The following is an 18,656-nucleotide window of genomic DNA, read 5'->3' as shown; positions in this document are numbered from 1 at the left end:
CCTCAAATTCATATGGAACTGCAAGGAGGCCCAAATAGCCAAAATTCTTGAAAAAGAAAGACAAAGTTCAAGGTCTCAAGCTTCCAAATTTCAAAACTTACAACAAAGCTACAGCAATCAAAACAGTGTGGTATCGGCATGAGGATGGATAGATGGACAAAGGGAATAGAATTTAGAGCTCAGAAATAAACCCTTCCATCTATTGGCAATTGAATTTTGACAGGCTGCCAAGAGTATTCAAGAGGGAAAGAAAAGTCTCTTCAATAAATGCTGTTGGACGACTAGAAATCAGCATGTAAAACAATAAAGTTGGACCCCTGCCTCACACTATGTACAAATATTAACTCCAAATTGATCAACAACCTAAAGACAAGAGCTAAGACCATAAAACTCTTAGGAGAAACATAAGGGAAAATCTTCATGACCTTGGATTTGTAATAGATTCTCAGATATGTCAATCAAAGCAAAAGCAAAAGAAAAACTAGATAATTTGGACTACATCAAAATTAAAAACTTCTGTGCATCAAAGGGCATTATAAAGAAACTGAAAAGACAACCCATATAATGAAGGGCAATTTTCAATATTATATATTTCATAAGGGTCTAGTATGAGAATACATAAAGAACACTTACAAAAAACTGTATGATGTTTTAAAGTAAAAGATCTAAAGCATAAGATAAGATAAAGTTAAAATCAAAGGATGAATAAAGATATATTACATAAATACTGAACAGAAAGAAGCTGATATTATAGTATCAATATAAAGTATACACTAAGTTAAAAACTTACTAGAGATAAAGGATAATACTTCATATCGATAAATGCTTCAACTCATTAGAAACAGCAATTCTAAATTTAGATGTATTAAAATAGCCTATTATTAGTCTACATATTAGTCTATATATTAAGATACATAAAGCAAAATTTGACAGAAATATGACTAGAAATAGAGAAATGCATAATTATAAAAATAAGTTTTTAAACTCATCTCCTTGAGTAACTGCTAGAAAAAACAGACCAAAAATATCAGCAAATTAAAACGACATTGACTGGTATCAACTGAAAAAGAGTAACAACACCTACTGTTGGCAGAGATGGGGGGGAGAATTAATCTCATACATGCCAAAAAAAAATTGATATACCAACTTGAAAATGTAGATACAAATTTATTTAAAGACATTTTCTGATTGTTAAAATACCTGTGAATTTCATCTGAGTGAAATTATAAATACATAGCTATAACTGATCATTAGAAAATTAACATTTAAAAATAATGCTAAAAATTCATTAGGATGAACTATTTTTAACCTATTTTACTAAGTCTTTGATTAAAGCTTGTAATAAAAATCTAAACTTCACAGTATAAATCAAATCTCTTTATGTAGTGGTTAAGAGTATGGGCTCTGGAGTTACAAACTGTGGGTTCAAACCCTAGACCTAGCACTAGATTTGATAGGCCTGAAATGGCTTAACCTCTTCAAACCTTGATCTCCTCATTGGTAATAGGGGGATAAGCATGAAAATAAATGTTAGCAGTCTTTTTTTTTTATTGCCTGACAACCAGAAAAAGAGCATGAAGCCTGAATAAAGAACATAATGAATAATCAAAGTATGAACAATCAGAAATGAATAACAATTCCCTAAATTAAGCTACAATAATATCATAGATCTGTTTTCTTTCTAGGAATACTGAAACGTTATTCTTACATGAATAGAAATGCAATATCATGGGGCCTTAGGGTAAGATAGGACTGTTTCCATTTTAAAAATCTATGTAATAATTCATCTGCCTCACCAGCTGTAGAAATCTTATTTTTATCTGACCAAAACTCCAATGATGACAGCACAATAGTAACTTTAAATTGGTTAAACATCTGAAAACAGAGGAGAAAAATACAAAATGCAAAATTAATCTTTATGTCATTTATAATAACCTATACATTAATTCAATGTTTTTATAAATCCACATTCAGTTTACATGTCTTAATTATCAAGAAATGCCACATCAAGTTAATTCAAATTATAATTTCAAAGCAAAGAATTGTAACTAATATGAAAAGGAAAATACTTACTGAATTTACAAGGCCAATAATTTCGATGATTTTATTTGTTACTATTACATTATCAGAGCCCAAGTAATCATACTGAAAAACAGAATTAATTTTTAATTTAAATACAATTTTTAAGCAATGTTTTTGAAATTTAATCTCATCTACATTTAAATAAAATGTTAAAAACTGAATATAAGTCAACAATACTAAAGGAAAAAGAAAGAGTAGCTGATGTCAGGTATGTAAGATGGCAGATAACCATGAGGCAATAAACTTATGTCTAAGCTTTTAAGAAATTGAGACAAAAAGGGATACACATTAAATTATATATTTTAATAAAGAAAAGAGATTTTAAAGGTCCCTGAAAGAAACTAAAGAAATTATGATATTTTATTTACTATTTTAAGTCAATACAGTAGCATTTGATATAAATATCTTTGGTGGTATATAAATCAAAAAAGTGAAAAAATAAAAATAAAGTGAGAATCACAAATTGCCAATATTCTTGTGAATATTATGAGTTCTTAAATATATGGTAAAATACTAAGACTTCCAAGGAAGCAAAATGCGTTAAGAAAAATATTTAGAACAAACTCCTTTTAATCACCTCTCTACTAAGACTCTTTAATCATAAAACAGGGAGAAGTTACTACTATAGTTCATAATAACTATATGACAAATATATATATTATATACATTTAATTTGTTTCCATTTTTGAAATAAAATTCCATATAGCTTATGAAAAGATATGGTTAAGTATAGCCTATAAGCATAAACACCTAGGGCTTTATCTTTAATCTCTAAACTTATTAAAATAGCATATAATTTATGGAAACCAAATTTGTGTCATTGTTTACCTGTGTTCCCAACTGCTATCATTTTGTTCTTGCTATTCACTGACATGACTGTCCTATAGCCATTTACCTAAGTAGAATTTGGCTCAGCCAGTTTTAGGAACCCCTCCAAGGCAAATACCTGTTCAGAATTCAGAAGAGAAAGAGCTCCATAGAACAAATAAAGCTATTAAAAATTTTTAATCAAAAAAATAGAAACTTTCAATCTCCCTCTCAAACCAATTTCTCCCTCAGTTTTCACCCAACTACATAAACTCAAATACAATTCATACAAAGCATCAAGCTAGAAGTCTACGAGCCATCCTTGAATCTCCCTCACTTCCAACCCTGTACACCCCATCTGTCACCAGGTGTAATCAACTTTATATCTAAAATGCATCTTAAATTTATCTTCTTTCTCCTTTTTCACTGCCAGAATATTTCATTCAGGGCAAGATCATCTCATAACTGACTCCTGCAGCAACTTTCACTGTTACTTCTCCCTTCAACCCATTTTCCACAAAGCAATCAGAGTGACCTTTTTCAAAATGAAAATTAAACGATGTCATTTCTCTGCTGAAAATGACATACCCATAACATTAAAAATAAAAAGTCTTAATATGGCCTATATGGCCATGTATAATCAGTTTCTGACGTCCTCACAGCTTTATCTCCCATGACTGTTCCACCCATTCGCTCCCAGTGTCAAGTGGATCTTATTAACATATTTTTTGGTATGAACCCAGAGGTTTGAGAAAATACAAAATGTACAAACTTGAGTTAATCAAAATGGGGATGCTCAGAAACATCCCTCTAAGTCAAGAAAGTACTACTGCTTTTTCTGCTGAAATCAATCAGAAGAGCATGTGGGATGCTATTCTTCCTAATATGCTGAATTTGAACTTCCAGATGGGCAATTCCTGGGCACAAAAAGTGTCACTAAGTCCTCCCAAGACATTTTTGGCTTTGCAGCACCTAAATCCTAACACCAACATCTTTTCATTTATTTGCTTTTGTTATTTTCACCATGTAGTAGTCCAAAATTACTCTCTTCCTTGCCAACTGGGACTTCAGCCTTTTACTTCTGCTATTTTGCTAACATTCCTGATAACGGACATCTGAATTTGCTATTGTACTCCACCGTGGCCACTTGGCTCTGACACATTTGGCCTGACCATTTGTTACATCCATGTGATCTGACATCAACAACATATTTCAGCCAAGTCTTAAAGTACATAAGACAAAATGTGTATTCATGGTTTTAAAAGCCTAGGGAAATTAACATATTTCTCCATCCAGCACAGAATAATAATAAAACCTACAAAGAAATCCAAAAATTGCTCAGCATTTTGCACATCACTTATTAGGTATTACACATTTCCCTTTATGCCAAAGCTCCCCAGTGTTCTCTTTCTAATGAGTTCTAAATATCAATATCTAGCTATCAATGGTCCATGCTACCCAGAGTAATAGCCAACTAAAAGGCTAAATTGGACATATGAGCAGTTCATTAGATATTTCAGGAAGCTTCAGAAGAATGACTAACTCGATTCTATGAAGTGTTGACCTGGCATAGCCTGTTCTCTTTCAGTTAATGGATTCTACTTTATAATGTTCGTCTTCACAAAATGTTCCTCCTAAATCCCTTGAGGCAATCTCCAATACCCAATTTACATGAATTCAATCTGTCTTTTGAAATGATCAAGAAAGTCTAAAGTGACAAAAAAAAAAAAAAGAAGAAGAAGCACTGCTTAGCAATCCAAACATAACATAGTTACAATGGCTGACTATCTCTAAGAACTCACAGAGCAATTCACCAAATCTTGTGCAACCACTCTGCGCTACCACCTCTTTTCTTGTTGTTGTTCTTAAAGAAGTATTAGAGCCCAGGAGGATGCCTTTTCTCATTTTCTACATTCTTTTTTGCTGCCCCTTCTACTACACTGGTTTCAACCACAATCTATACGTTGATGGCTCACATATGTAGTACAGCTTTTTCTTGAGCTCCTTATCTACAGATCAACTCACTATAGAGCATCATCCCTTTGATATTCCATGGATCTTTCAAATTAAACATATCCAAAATTAAACACATTCAACTGCCTCCCAAAATCTGCTCCTACTTACATTTCCATTTCTTTAGTAAATGGTATTATTATTTTTCACCTCCCACATTTATTATAATACATGCTCCATGACAGCAGAAATTTTTGTTTTGTTCACTTCAATAACTAGAAGACTGGCATCTAGAAGATGCTCAAAAACTTTAAGTGAATGAATGAATCAAATCAATTTACAAGTCCTTCTAATTCAACCTAATAAATAACTTTGATATTTATTATCCCTTTCTATTTCTAATGGCATTAATTCATAATTTTTCACCTCAATTACTGGAATAGTCTCGTAAATGGTTTCTCCTCTTCCAATTTTCCCACCAGCAATCCAGTCCCTACACTATTACCAAAATGATGATTCTAAAATGAAAACCTATATACATCACTTCCCTACTTAAAATCCTTCAGTAACTCCAATGCCTTTAGGATAAAATCTAAATGTACCATCAATTCCTCAATTTATCTCTTTTCACATCCCTCTTTCAACCCTGAATATTGATCATACTAAACTTGAAGTTTCCTGAAAAGGACCTTCTCTCACATTTATGTGCCCTTGTAAAGAAAGGGCACAAAGTCTTCCCTGACCTCACTCTTTCCCCACTACCCATTTCTTGATCATGTGACCCACTTGCATGCTCTTACAATACTGTAGGACAATTGTGTATTTCCATAGCTGACTCCATAACTAGACTGTATTTTTATGGCACCATATACTTTCCTCAATCATGGCACTGAATTCACTAGGCTTCAGTTGTCTATTTACAATTTTGTGAAGTCACTGAACACAGTATCAGTATTATTCTTCCTTATGTGCCCAACATCTAGTAACACAGGTTTCATAGCTGACTCAAAGTTCATTAAATGAATTTATTAAAGCATATGTAAGTAAGTACAAGAACAAAGAGAAGGAAGGCTTAATCAGCATTATATGGATTACAAACCCAGCAATTTGAACAAGAAGCTCTTCAAACATCTTAAAATTTATAACATAATCCTGAAACAAAATAATTTCCATAATCCCAAATATTCCCAGGAAATACAGTCATCTTTCCTAGAAATATCTCAATTTTATTTTAAATGTTCCCTTTGTCCTATGTCCTGCACTATAATAAATCAAATATTAGCATACCTTCCTCCAAATCTCTCCTACCTCTGTCCCTCAACTCTGGGTTCCTGAGAAGCTATACAATCCTATATATAGAATTGGTAATGGGCTTGAATATTTTCTCTGTGGTGGTCCATAGGTGTCACAACAAAATGATTATTATCAGAATAAAACCTGGAAAGTAGATGTTTACCCCTACTTTCTGAAATCTTAGAAATCTTAGGGGAAATAAAGCCATACCTGGTTGATTGCAAACTAAGTTACCACTCTAAAGTCCTGAAGGTCAGAGGCCTTCAAACTATTTATGGGAAACAGGAACCCAGAGGTACCCTTTTTTTTTTTTTTTTTAATTCAATTTTCCAGAGGTGCCTTTTTATTAGGTAAACAACAAACTGGAACAGGTCCACTATCAAAAAACTGCTAAAAAGAAAACCTGACAAATTAATGTAAGAAGTTTTCATATGTAGTCTCACTATCATCACTTTTGTCACCAATAAATGTTTTAATAGGATGAGGGCTGCCTGCCTGACAGTACACTGCCCTACACTATATACTACATACTGCTCTTCCAGACTGCTCTTAAAAAGGACTTGAAAGCTTGAAGAATTTCACTTTGACCAATATCACCATTAAAATACATTACGGATTAAGAGATACCCTAAGGACATTACATACTATAAGGGCATTAAGTACTATTAAAAGAATCAATTTGTTCTAAGGATTGATATGCAAAGATTTCAAATATTTCTGGAAGAACTACTGTAATTTTGACCATTTGGTTTTTCATTTTACAGTTTAAACTATTCTTTCCATGACCAAGGGGTAAGAATATTGGAATTTTAAGTTATTCTCTAGATAGAGATAATCATACAATAGCACCAAATATTTAAAAGCAAATAAAAAAAGCAAAACACATACCAAAGCTTTGTCCACCACAATATGCATTTCTAGATAAAGAGGAAATAAATCTGTAACAGTTGATTCTGACTAGAAATAAAGAAAAATAACATTTAAAGGTCTAAAGATTTTCACAACTTGATTCATTTTAAACTCTTTATTAAAGCTATTACATAGCATTGGCATGATATACTGGAGTGTTCGTTTTTTACAGTTGGTTAATGGCAATGGGCTCAAGTAATAACAACATCAACTATAATATACTACTCATTAGATTTACAGCTTACAGTTTGTGACCTAAGAGTAAAACACCTAACTTCTTTAACCATTTATTTCATCTAAATAGAAGAAAGAAATTAATTTCTTTTCTACAAATCATGTAGGAGTGGAAGTTTGGAAAAATGGTTACAATCTTTCACTCCTTCCTATATCCATGTTGTGATAGATTGAATTATTTATCCTGGAGTGGGGGTGGGGGTAGGAAGAAAACATGTTCTTATTCTTAATCCATTCCTGTGGGTATAAACCCAGAGTAAACAGGACCTTTTGAAGATGTTCTTTTTAGTTAAGGTGTGGCCCAAGTGAATGAGGTTGGACCTTAATCCTATTACTGGAGGCTACAGGAACAGAAAGCCATAGGGAGAAGCAGAAGCTGGAAGTTAGTGGAACCTGGAAGAGAAAGGAAAGGATATCCCCAGGTAATGGGAAAGTCAAGGAACCCAAGGTTTGCCAGGCAGCCAGAATGCTACTGACTTTGAGAGAAAGCAAGTCTTCTAGCCTATGAACCAATGAGCCAATAAAGCCCTGTTATTTAAGCCAACCCATTGTGTGTATTTGTCATAACAACCAGGAAACTAAGCTACCTATGCTTTCGATATTATTTTTCAGCTCCTTTCATTAGGAAGGGAGTCTGTTTCCATTTCATTTCCATCTGGGCTGGGCTTATAACCTGCTTTAGTTAATAAATGGAGTGAAAGTACTGAGTGTGCCAGTTCTCAGTCTCAGCAGGACTTGCATATTGCCACTTCTACTCTTCAAATCCTATTGCTACCATGTATGTAAGTCTGAATTAGCTTGCTGGAAGATAAGAGGCCCATTCACCCCTATCATCCCAGCCAAAAGCCAGCTGACTACCAGATATAGTAGAGAAGCCATCCTAGACCAGCCAACCCCAACTTGACAACTAACTACAGACGCAAGAACTGATCAGCAGAATTTCACAGCTAACTCTAGAAAAGTAATAACAAAAGGCTGTAGTTAAGACTCAAAGTTTTGTGTATTTGTTATAAAGCAATAAATAACTGATACATTATAATACCACTGAGTGTTCAGAGATTTAACATTACCAAGTAATTAATTGCAAAACTACATTCAGTTAGTACCACTTCACAACTTTAACCTGCAGAAGCAGAAAAAGCACAAGTAAGAGAGCCTAGAATTGATTGCACTAGCAATAAAACCAAGACCAGGAGCTTAGAATATAAATAATTCAAATAAAACTGTATAGGCCTAAGAGAGCCAATGCTTTTTTAGGTTTACGGTTTTATTTTGCAAAACTTTCCACTAAATGTCTACACTACTGACCCTTAAAACAAATATTTCTAATAGTGTCTACCATTCCCACATGGCCCCCTTTTAAATTTTCTAGATAGTCCTTGCCCCTATCTGAAATTTTCTTAAAATCTCTTATTTGACAATAAGAGATTTATTTGACAATAGTTGGATGATATTCTAAAAAGGTGGTTAAAGCATGGAATCATAAAATAATACAAATAAAACAATAACATTTTATCTTAAACTATATAAATGTGTCTTATACATGAATCTTTTAATATAAGACCAAAGCCTTCTGTTTGAGTGTAAGTCTAATGAATGGAGTTCAGGATCATATTTTTTGCATTATACTCACCCATGACGCATTGTTCATCATTTCCAGTTTTGATATTTTTAAATAAGTAGAAAGAGAATTAAAAGAAATATAAAGGAAAACTATATGCAGAAACTTTCTTGGTTTTTGCTACTCTTCTTCCCATCTTTTAGAGTTGCTTCATCCAGAAATGTCAATAATATTGAATTAAATTACATAATTAGAATAACAAATACACTTTCATGAATAGGTTTAAATATAAACATAATATATTGAATTGGTCCTAAGAATTCACTAGGTGAGAACCATAGGGTATGGCTACTCTACAACATAGCCTAGTAGTAGCCGGTGTCCAAAATACTGTGGACATAAGGCATTGAGGTTTATAGTGACAACAGAGAATATAAGTTAATTCAGTTAGCCAGTTAAAGGAAGGCTAGTTAAGAGTGTCTACTATGTTTTCCTTACTATCTACTTCTTTACTTCCTCCACAGACTTCCCTGACTTGATTATTTGTTTTTCTTCATGAGAGCAGAAAATATAGTAAGCATCCAATATATTTTGTTGGAAGAATGATTTTTAATTTGTAAACTCATAACATGACACTTGCAATACCCAGGCAATTATCTTGGAATAATTTAGCTTATCATCCCTAAAACAAATCTCTGTGCCCATGAAACGCATTTGATCTGTTTACACATTAAACACACACACACACACACACACACACACACACACATATCTTGACCTGAGTCTTTTCTTCCTGTTCTGAATCCTTGTTTATTTCTTGGATTTGTTTTATCCCTCTACCTAGTTTGTGATGCTTTAGTGCCCAAAGATCTGATTTTAAAATAACTGATAATGTATTTGCAATAAAAGTTCTTATCAAATGTTTCTTGCCTTTAAGTTATATCAATGCAAAGAAGATGGCTAGGTATTCTAGTTTAACCATATTTTTGAGTCCCTTTTAAGTTGAAAATTCAACTTAAATAGCATGTGCTTAAAGAAACAAATATTATTTCACTGACATGAGTTACCTTGAGATGGAGACCTCAAATGGATGAGACTGAGAGTAAGGGGTGATCAAGTAATAAACGAAAAGAATAAAAAAAGATTGTATTTTTAAGTTTATGCAAATGTGAGTATACATACACAGAGAAAAAAATTAAATAGAAAAGGCAAAGAAGATCTCAAAATGATAAACTGAAAAAACCAACACCTTGAAATTTACTTAAAAGTAAAACTGCAGAATACGAAAGACAAAGAAAATCTTTAAAATTTACAGAAAACACAAAGTTGATAGAAACAACATTTAGACTGACAACAATTTTCAACATCAATAGGTGTCAGAATAAAATAGATTGATATCATAAAAGCAATGAGAAGGAAAACTATAAATAAATATTTCATATCCAGCAAATTATTACTCAAGAGAAAAGTAAAATAAAGACATTTTCAGATATAGTTAAAATAAGAGTTTATTAACATAGACCCAGGCAGAAAAAAATGTACTTCAGTGAAAAAAAAAAAAGAAAAAACTAAGTATTCATGTTACAAATTGTAAGAACCCTTTAAACGGTTAAAAGAAAATAAATATCCTCCTAAATAAGCAGAAGAAAAAGTGGGGATAAGAAATCTCAATAACACAGCATGGGATGGAAAGAACAAAAAGGGAGAGAGAGGATCTAAGATGGCGGCATAGAGAGGAGTGGAAGCTAAGTAGTCCCCCTGGAACAACTAAAAAAAACCAGAAACAACTAGTAAATAATCCAGAATAACTGCAGAAGGACAGATATGATGGTCCTCTCATCATACACCAACCTGAATTGGGAGGAATGCCCGAGATCACAGCATAAAATCTGTAAGTAAGAACTGTGGATCCAAATCGGGAGATCCCTCCCCCACAGCCCGAGCTACAAAGCCTCATGGTGGCAGAGAGAAGCTTTCTCCCAGAAAACAAATATAGTTCAGCTGACCTCCAACTGGGATTTTAATTAGCGAGTGTGAACTGCTCACTATGAGGTACGAATCCCCAACAAGTAGACAGAGGCTTTGGGTGACGACTGATCTTGGAGAGCCGGAGGGTCGCCTCGGACTAGCTCTGTTCCTTTCTCGACTCAGTGGAGAAAGCCTCGGCCATTTTCAATTCCCAGTTCTGTGACCCAGACAGGGGTGTGGCACAGGCAGAGAGAGACCATTGAAATACTAATGACCTCCCCCTAGGGCATTTATCTTCTCTAAGAGGAAAGGGGTGGGGCCCAGCTCTACTACCTGCCTTTCATTCAGAACTTATACCAGTCAAGAATTATAGGGTAATCTTTGCATCAGGCAGAGAGTATCCCTCCGTGGCCCGGCGGCTCGGGGCTTCCCTTGAGGGACAACACACACTAGTGACGTAGCACAGCCTTCCCTCAGCAGAGGTCCTGGCAGATAACAGCTAAGAAGGGGGGCCCACTCGGAAAACCCAGGGATGCTACATCAATGCTGGTGGAGTGTGGGTCAGCGACAGAGAAAATCTGGGGCAAAACTGAAATGAAGGCTTAGACTCTTGCAACAGCCTTGAATCTCCGGGAACACCTGGAAGGTTGAACATTAAAGCGGCCCTGCCTCCCTGACCACCCAGACACATGCACCACATTCAGGGTAGACAGCTCCAACAACAAACCCAAACTGAGTTCACCAACTGAACCCCCCAAAAGATCATTTCCCCACACACCACAGAGACAAAGTTGGGGAGAACTGACTTGAGGGGTATAGGTAACTCGCAGACACCATCTGCTGGTTAGCTGGAGAAAGTGTATGCCACCAACTTGTATTTCTGAAAAATTAGATTGGTATTTTTTTTTTTTACAACTTGAAAGAACCCGGTCAAGCAAAGCAAATGCCAAGAGGCCAAAAACAACAGAAAATCTTAATGTATGTTGATAAAACCAGATGATATGGAGAACGCGATCCCAAACACCCAAATCAAAATATCAGAAGAGACACAGTACTTGGCACAATTAATTAAACAATCACAATCGAGGAACAAAAACATGGCACAGGACATAAAAGACATGAAGAAGACCATGGAACAGGATAAAAGGGACATAAAGAAGGCCTTAGAAGAGCATAAAGAAGAAACTGCAAGATTAAATAAAAAAACAGAAGATCTTATGGAAATAAAAGAAATTGTTGGCCAAATTAAAAAGACTCTGGATACTCATAATACAAGATTAGAGGAAGTTGAACAATGACTCAGTGTCCTAGAGGTCCACAGAACAGGAAATGAAAGAACAAAAGAAAGAATGGAGAAAAAAATTGAAAAGGATCTCAGGGATACAATACATAAAATAAAACGTCCAAATTTAAGAATCATTGGTGTCCCAGAAGGGGAAGAGAAGGGTAAAGGTCTAAAAAGAATATTCAATGAAATTGTTGGGGGAAAACTTCTCCAACCTTCTACACAATATAAATACACAAAGCATAAATGCCCAGCGAACTCCAAATAGAATAAATCCAAATAAACACACCCCAAGACATATTCTGATCAGAATATCAAATACTGAAGAGAAGGAGCAAGTTCTGAAAGCAGCAAGAGAAAAGCAATTCACCACATACAAAGGAAACAACATAAGACTAAGTAGTGACTACTCAGCGGCCACCATGGAGGTGAGAGGCAGTGGCATGACATATTTAAAATTCTGAGAGAGAAAAATTTCCAACCAAGAATACTTTATCCAGCAAAACTCTCCTTCAAATTTGAGGGAGAGCTTAAATTTTTCACAGACAAACAAATGCTGAGAGACTCTGCCAATAAAACACCTGCCCTACTTCAGATACTAGAGAGCCCTACCGACAGAGAAACAAAAAAAGGAGAAAGAGATATAGAGAATTTTAACAGACATATATAGAACCTTACATCCCGAATCACCAGGACACTCATTTTTCTCTAGTCATCACGGATCTTTCTCCAGAATGGACCATATGCTGGGACATAAAACAAGCCTCAATAAATTAAAAAAAAAAAAAACAAAAACAATTGAACATATTCAAAGCACAATCTCTGACCACAATGGAATACAAATAGAAGTCAATAATTTTTGAATTGTAACTCCACTATCTACTTCCTACATGATATAAAATACACAAACTCTAATGACAAATCAGTGGTTTTGAACTCAACATAAAATATGTAATTTTTGAAAGAACTATATAAAGGTGGAGGAATGGAGGAGTACAGGTACATAGTTTATGTGTCCTATTGAAATTAAGTTGGCATCAAAGAAAAACAAGATTGTTATGGATTTAAGAGTTTAATTTTAAGCCCCACAGTAAACACAATGAAATTATCAGAGAATATGACCATATGAAAAGTAGAGTATGGGTTAAGAGAAATGGGGGAAGGGGCAATGGGGAGTTAAGAAATGAGTGTAGGGTTGCTGTTTGAGGTGAAGGGAAATTTCTAGTAATGGAAGGTGGGAAGGTGATAGCATTACAACATTTTAAATGTGATTAATCCCACTAATAGAATGCTAGGGAGGGGGTGGAATGGGAAGATTTAGGCTGTATACATGTTTTCACAATTGAGGGAAAAAAAAAAAAAAAAGACAGTCTAAATAGATGACAATTGAATGCCAAGGATGACCCTGGATGGGATCTGAGGATGGAGGACAGGAGGCTCCAAGGGACACAGTTGAGACATAAGGAAAAGGAAATATAGAATGTAAGCTTTGTATCATTGTTCAATCTCTTGTAGTTCTTAGCTGCGCTTAATGGGATTGCATAAAAGAATGTTCTTGTTCATGGGAATTGCATATGTGAATTATAGTGTATGTTCAAGGATGTGTGCAGCTAGCTCTCATACGTTCAGAAGACAGAGCAATAAATGATGGATGATAGACAGGGAGAGAGGCAGGGAGGGAGAGAGGGAGGGAGGGAGGGAGGCAGGGAAAGAAATAGCGGTGTGACAACATGTTTAAAGTTACTGGATCGGGGTATCGGGGGGGTCAGGGAATGCTAGAGTTCTGTGTATGGGGTTTGTATTGTTTTTGCCACTGTTTCTATAACTTTGAATATATTTCAAAATAAAATGACAAAAAAAAAAAGAAGGGAGGGAGGAGAACAAGGAAGAAGAGAGAAAACCAAAGTAAACAGAAAACTCAAAATATGGGAAATAAAATAATTATAAAATATTAATTAAACACATTTAAAGGGATCTAATTTGTGTTAAAGGGGAGATATTCTCAAAAAGAATTAAAAAAATCAAATCTTGTTATAAGCCATATACAAAGGATAAACATAAGACATAATGTCTCAGAAACACTGAAAAGTAAAGGGACAGAAAAAGATATAGTAGATAAAAACTAATAAAAAGAAACATAAGGTAGGATGTTTTTAAAGTACATGTAGTCAAATTTATTACCATTTTCCATTATAAAAAGTACTTTTTGTGTGTTTCTTTAAAAAGAATTCTTGTCCTACCCCAAAGTTACGAACATATTCTCCTATATTATAAAAACTTTTTTGATTTTTATGTATGGTATGGTTTGAGCTGGGAGGTAAATTTCAGTTTTTCTATAAGAACCATTTATTGCAGTCTGTCCCTTATTCACTACTTTGCAAAGCCATCTTTGTCATAAATCAAAGTATCCATGTAAGTATGGACCCTATTGTAGACACTCTATTAAGATCCATTGGTCTATTTTTCTATCGCTGCATCAATACCACCCTATTACATCCCAATAGCTTTATAAAAAGCCTTAATACCTGATGGAGCAAGTCCTCCAATATTCCTCTTCTCCTGTTGTTCATATTGACCCCTTGCATTTGTCAAAAATTTTAGAATTAGATTATGAGGATCCCACTCCCACCCCCCCCTACAAACAAAAAAAACCTGTTGAAATTTTTATTGGGATGGCACTAAATATATACCTCAGGGTTCCCTACAGATTTCTTACACCTCTTTTGTTCAACTTATTCTTCATTACTTGATAATTTTAATGCTAAAAAAAATTGTATCTTTTAAAGAATTTGTTTCATTAAATTAATATGAAACTCTTCATAAATCTCTATACACATCATTTTAAAATTGTATTGTTTTCTACCTGTTGTTGCTGAAATAAACAACTTGACATTTTTTCTTTCCAGCCACTTTATTAAATTCTACTAATTCCAAAAATTTACATCTGGAGACATTCAGATTTACAATCTATATAATCAGGTCATCCGATAATAAAAATTGCTTTATTTCTTCCTTAAAATTTCATTTATTTTTCTTTCCTGGATACAGTACAATATTGAATAGAAGTCATGATAGAAGGCATTCTTGTTTTGTTTCTCAACTCAAAAGGTAAGCATACAACTTTTTATCATTAAATATAATGTTTGCTGCAGGTTTTGTAGATCATTTTGTAGCAGACTGATTCGAAGACAGCCCCACGATTACCCTTGCTTGCTGGCACTCATGCCCTTGTGTAATCCCCTCCCCTCTTGAGGGGATACACTAACTGATACACTAAGAGAAACAGATGAGAGCATCCAAAGCTGTGGTACCATATCAAATGGTCTAAGACACATGTAACTGGATTTCAAGAAATACAGAGAGAGGGAACGGTGCAAAGGAAATAAGTGAAGAGATGCTGGCTGAAAATTTTTCCAAAAATAATAGAAGATCTCAACCAGGAAGAGTACACATGTGATAAATGCTAAAAACAAGCAAAACAATGCCTAAACATCATACTCAAACTGGTAAAAATCAAAGAGAAAAAACCTTGAAGGCAGCCAGCAAAAAAAAAAATGGCATTACATATAGACAAACAAATATAAGAATTACAGCAGAATTCTCTTCAGAAACTACGTAAACCAAGAGAAAATGGTGTGATATCTTGAAAGTGCTGAAACAAAACACTGTCAACCTTCCCCTTCTCCCATACCAGTGAGGCATTAGTTAAGGACCACCCTAGAGAAATGTAAATCTCCAGTACTTTGGATTCTCCTATCATCTGGGAAAAGTAGTTGCAGCAGCCAAAGGGCAGCCCACTAAAAATAAAGAGAGTCACAAAAGCTAGCTGCAAAAACTAAAAGGAAAACCAGTTTCCTCTATTTTGAAGTAGAGGTAAGCTCAGTGCCTTTATCTTAGAGTTGTTCTAAGTACAAATGAGTTTATACTATATACACTGATTTGATATTAACAGGTATTATACACTTCATGAGTGTGTGCAAATAAAGATCTATAATTTTTAAAAGGGGGAGGGAGATTTGAAGGGCTCTGGGCATAAGGCCAATATTGTACACTGTGCTGGGTAAACTAAGCCACTGTAAATGAGTCTCCTAAATTCCTGGACAGCAAACAAAATTGTTAGTATTTAGTTAACAAATATTCATTTTAAATTGTATACATATATGTAATTGCACTGAATACTTCTATGCTGCATATAAATTTCATAGTCCATTTGAGACTCATTATTATGTAGGATACAGGATTGGCAATCAGACACACAGGCTCATTCTATCTTGTTACTCTTCTACTTGTATGGTGTCATCCTCATCCTTGTGGACCATGATGTCTTATCACCATGTCTATACTCTAGCCAGCAAGAAAGGGAAAAGAAGCCCCTTCCCCTTAGACTTCAATCCAAAGGTGATAAATATCATTCCTGGTCACATGATGACATCTTAATTATACCTCTAATTTAATTCTGTCCTTAGTCACAAATATAACCTTTATAGATACTGGCTTTATTTAATAACTACCAGGAATATACAGAGAAAAGCTTCTAAGTTTACACTTAAATATATAAACTAGGTCATTTTTAAAAAGTAACAATAATATAACAATAAAAACTAAAATAAAACAGGTCATAAAAAGTAAATGATAGATTGGTATAAGGAACGGATATCTGCTACAGTGATACAGTAGGCTAATTAATTTATAGTTAAGAATAAATTAAAGAGAAGCAATAACTTCTTTGAAGATAGTAACAAAACATACACAACTCACTTTTTTACTTATAAAAATGTTAGAGTTCATTGGTCCATTTGTTTCCATACTTCTACTATTTTCAGTAAAAATTGCAAATTCATTGGTTTCATTCCTTAATTTGTAAAGAACATGCTGAAATGCAAATGCAGATTCCAGAGGCTCAATTCCATAAGAAACATTTTCAAACTGCAGAATACCTCTGTAATATTAAGGATAAAATTTTAAATCCTTTTAATCGAATCTTTATTATGAAACTCTTACAGGATCCAAAAGAAAAAAGATACAAAATGTTTCTAAGACCAGTATTTTGACCCAAACTCTTTATCTTTTGGAGATAATTATGAAGAGACAAGAGATGCTCACAATTCACAAAACCAAATTTCCATTTCATTTTTTTAAATTATAAAAGTAACAGAAATTATATGAGCAATTGCTAGTATACAGGTATACAACATTACAGTGATCAAATAATTCCTCTGTTCACAAAGTCAGTGACTTAAGTAAAGCCATAGTAAACACAATTCTTGATAAATTTCTCTCTGACTTCCAATATATTTGAAAGTGATTATATTTCTTGTATAATAAAAAAATATAATGAGCAATTTAATTTGTCAAACTAAAATTTAGCAGTAATTATGTAAAATAATTTATTAATTTTGTTTATGTACATAGTCTGAACAAGAAATTAAAAGCAAACTTCTAAAGAGTAAATGACTTGTATAACTGGTCTTCACTGTATACAGGGACAATCTGAGTCATTATTCCCTGAAAATCAAATTTCAGCAGTCCATGTAAAAAAATACTGAAGAACACTCATTCATGAAAACAAAAGAACCTACACTACAAAATAAAGACGGAGAATTTTCTGACAATGAATAACTCTCTAAGCCCACTAGAGGGAATTCAACAACTCCTAGAGAGTTGAAGATAAAGATATAAATAAATAGTCAAAATAAATCAATAAATATAAATACATAAGTGAAACAGAAATAGTCAAAACAGCATGGCATTGGCACAAAGAGAGACAGACTGATCAATGGAATCGAATTGAGAGTTCAGAAATAGACCCCCAAATCTACAGTTGACTGGTTTTTAATAAGGCCCCCAAATCCACTGAACTGGGAAAGAATTGTCTCTTCAACAAACAGGGCTGGGGAACTGGATATACGTTACATATCCAAAAGAATGAAAGAGGACCCCTACCTCACACCCTATACAAAAATTAACTCAAAGAGGTTCAAAGCCCTCAGTATAAGAGACAGTACCATAAAACTCCTAAAAGATAATGTAGGGAAACATCTTCAAGACCTAGTATTAGGAGGTCACTTCTTAGATCTTACACACAAAGCACAAGCAATGAAAGAAAAAATAGATAAATGGGAACTCTTCAAAATCAAAAGCTTCTGTGCCTCAAAGGAATTTGTCAAAAAGGTGGAGATACAGTCAGTGCAATGGGAGAAAATGTTTGGAAACCATGAAATCTGATGAAAGACTGATATCTTGCATATATAAAGAAATCCTACAACTCAACGACAATTGTACAAACAGCCCAGTTATAAAACAGGCAAAAGATATGAAAAGACATTTCTCCGAGGAGGAAATACAAATGGCTAAAATACACATGAAAAAATGTTCATATTCATTACTATTAGGGAAATGAGAATCAAGACCACAATGAGATATCATCTCACACCAACAAGAATGGCTGCCATTAAACAAAAGGAAACTACAAATGCTGGAGAGGATGCCAAGAAATTAGAACTCTAATTCCTTGCTGGTGGGAATGTATAATGGTAGAGCCACTCTGGAAGACAGTTTGGAAGT

The 18,656-nt window shown here is 34.1% G+C and overlaps 1 protein-coding gene across 1 annotated transcript in view; it reads right to left on the bottom strand.

Moving 5' to 3' along the window:
* The window catches only part of LOC119516419 (disintegrin and metalloproteinase domain-containing protein 32-like), a 255,054-nt gene that overhangs the window by 170,480 nt on the left and 65,918 nt on the right, over window positions 1-18,656 (bottom strand). Inside the window, exons 5-8 of the mRNA XM_037812770.1 lie at window positions 16,851-17,031; window positions 7,024-7,092; window positions 2,074-2,145; window positions 1,709-1,875 (exon numbers count right to left, since the gene is read on the bottom strand). Coding sequence (XP_037668698.1) covers window positions 1,709-1,875; window positions 2,074-2,145; window positions 7,024-7,092; window positions 16,851-17,031 — 489 coding nt within the window. The remainder of the gene's footprint in view (window positions 1-1,708; window positions 1,876-2,073; window positions 2,146-7,023; window positions 7,093-16,850; window positions 17,032-18,656) is intronic.

The sequence above is a fragment of the Choloepus didactylus genome, chromosome 20 (genome assembly GCF_015220235.1).
Source record: "Choloepus didactylus isolate mChoDid1 chromosome 20, mChoDid1.pri, whole genome shotgun sequence".
NCBI classification, from domain to species: domain Eukaryota; kingdom Metazoa; phylum Chordata; class Mammalia; order Pilosa; family Megalonychidae; genus Choloepus; species Choloepus didactylus.
This window is presented reverse-complemented; position numbering and strand designations above follow the sequence as displayed.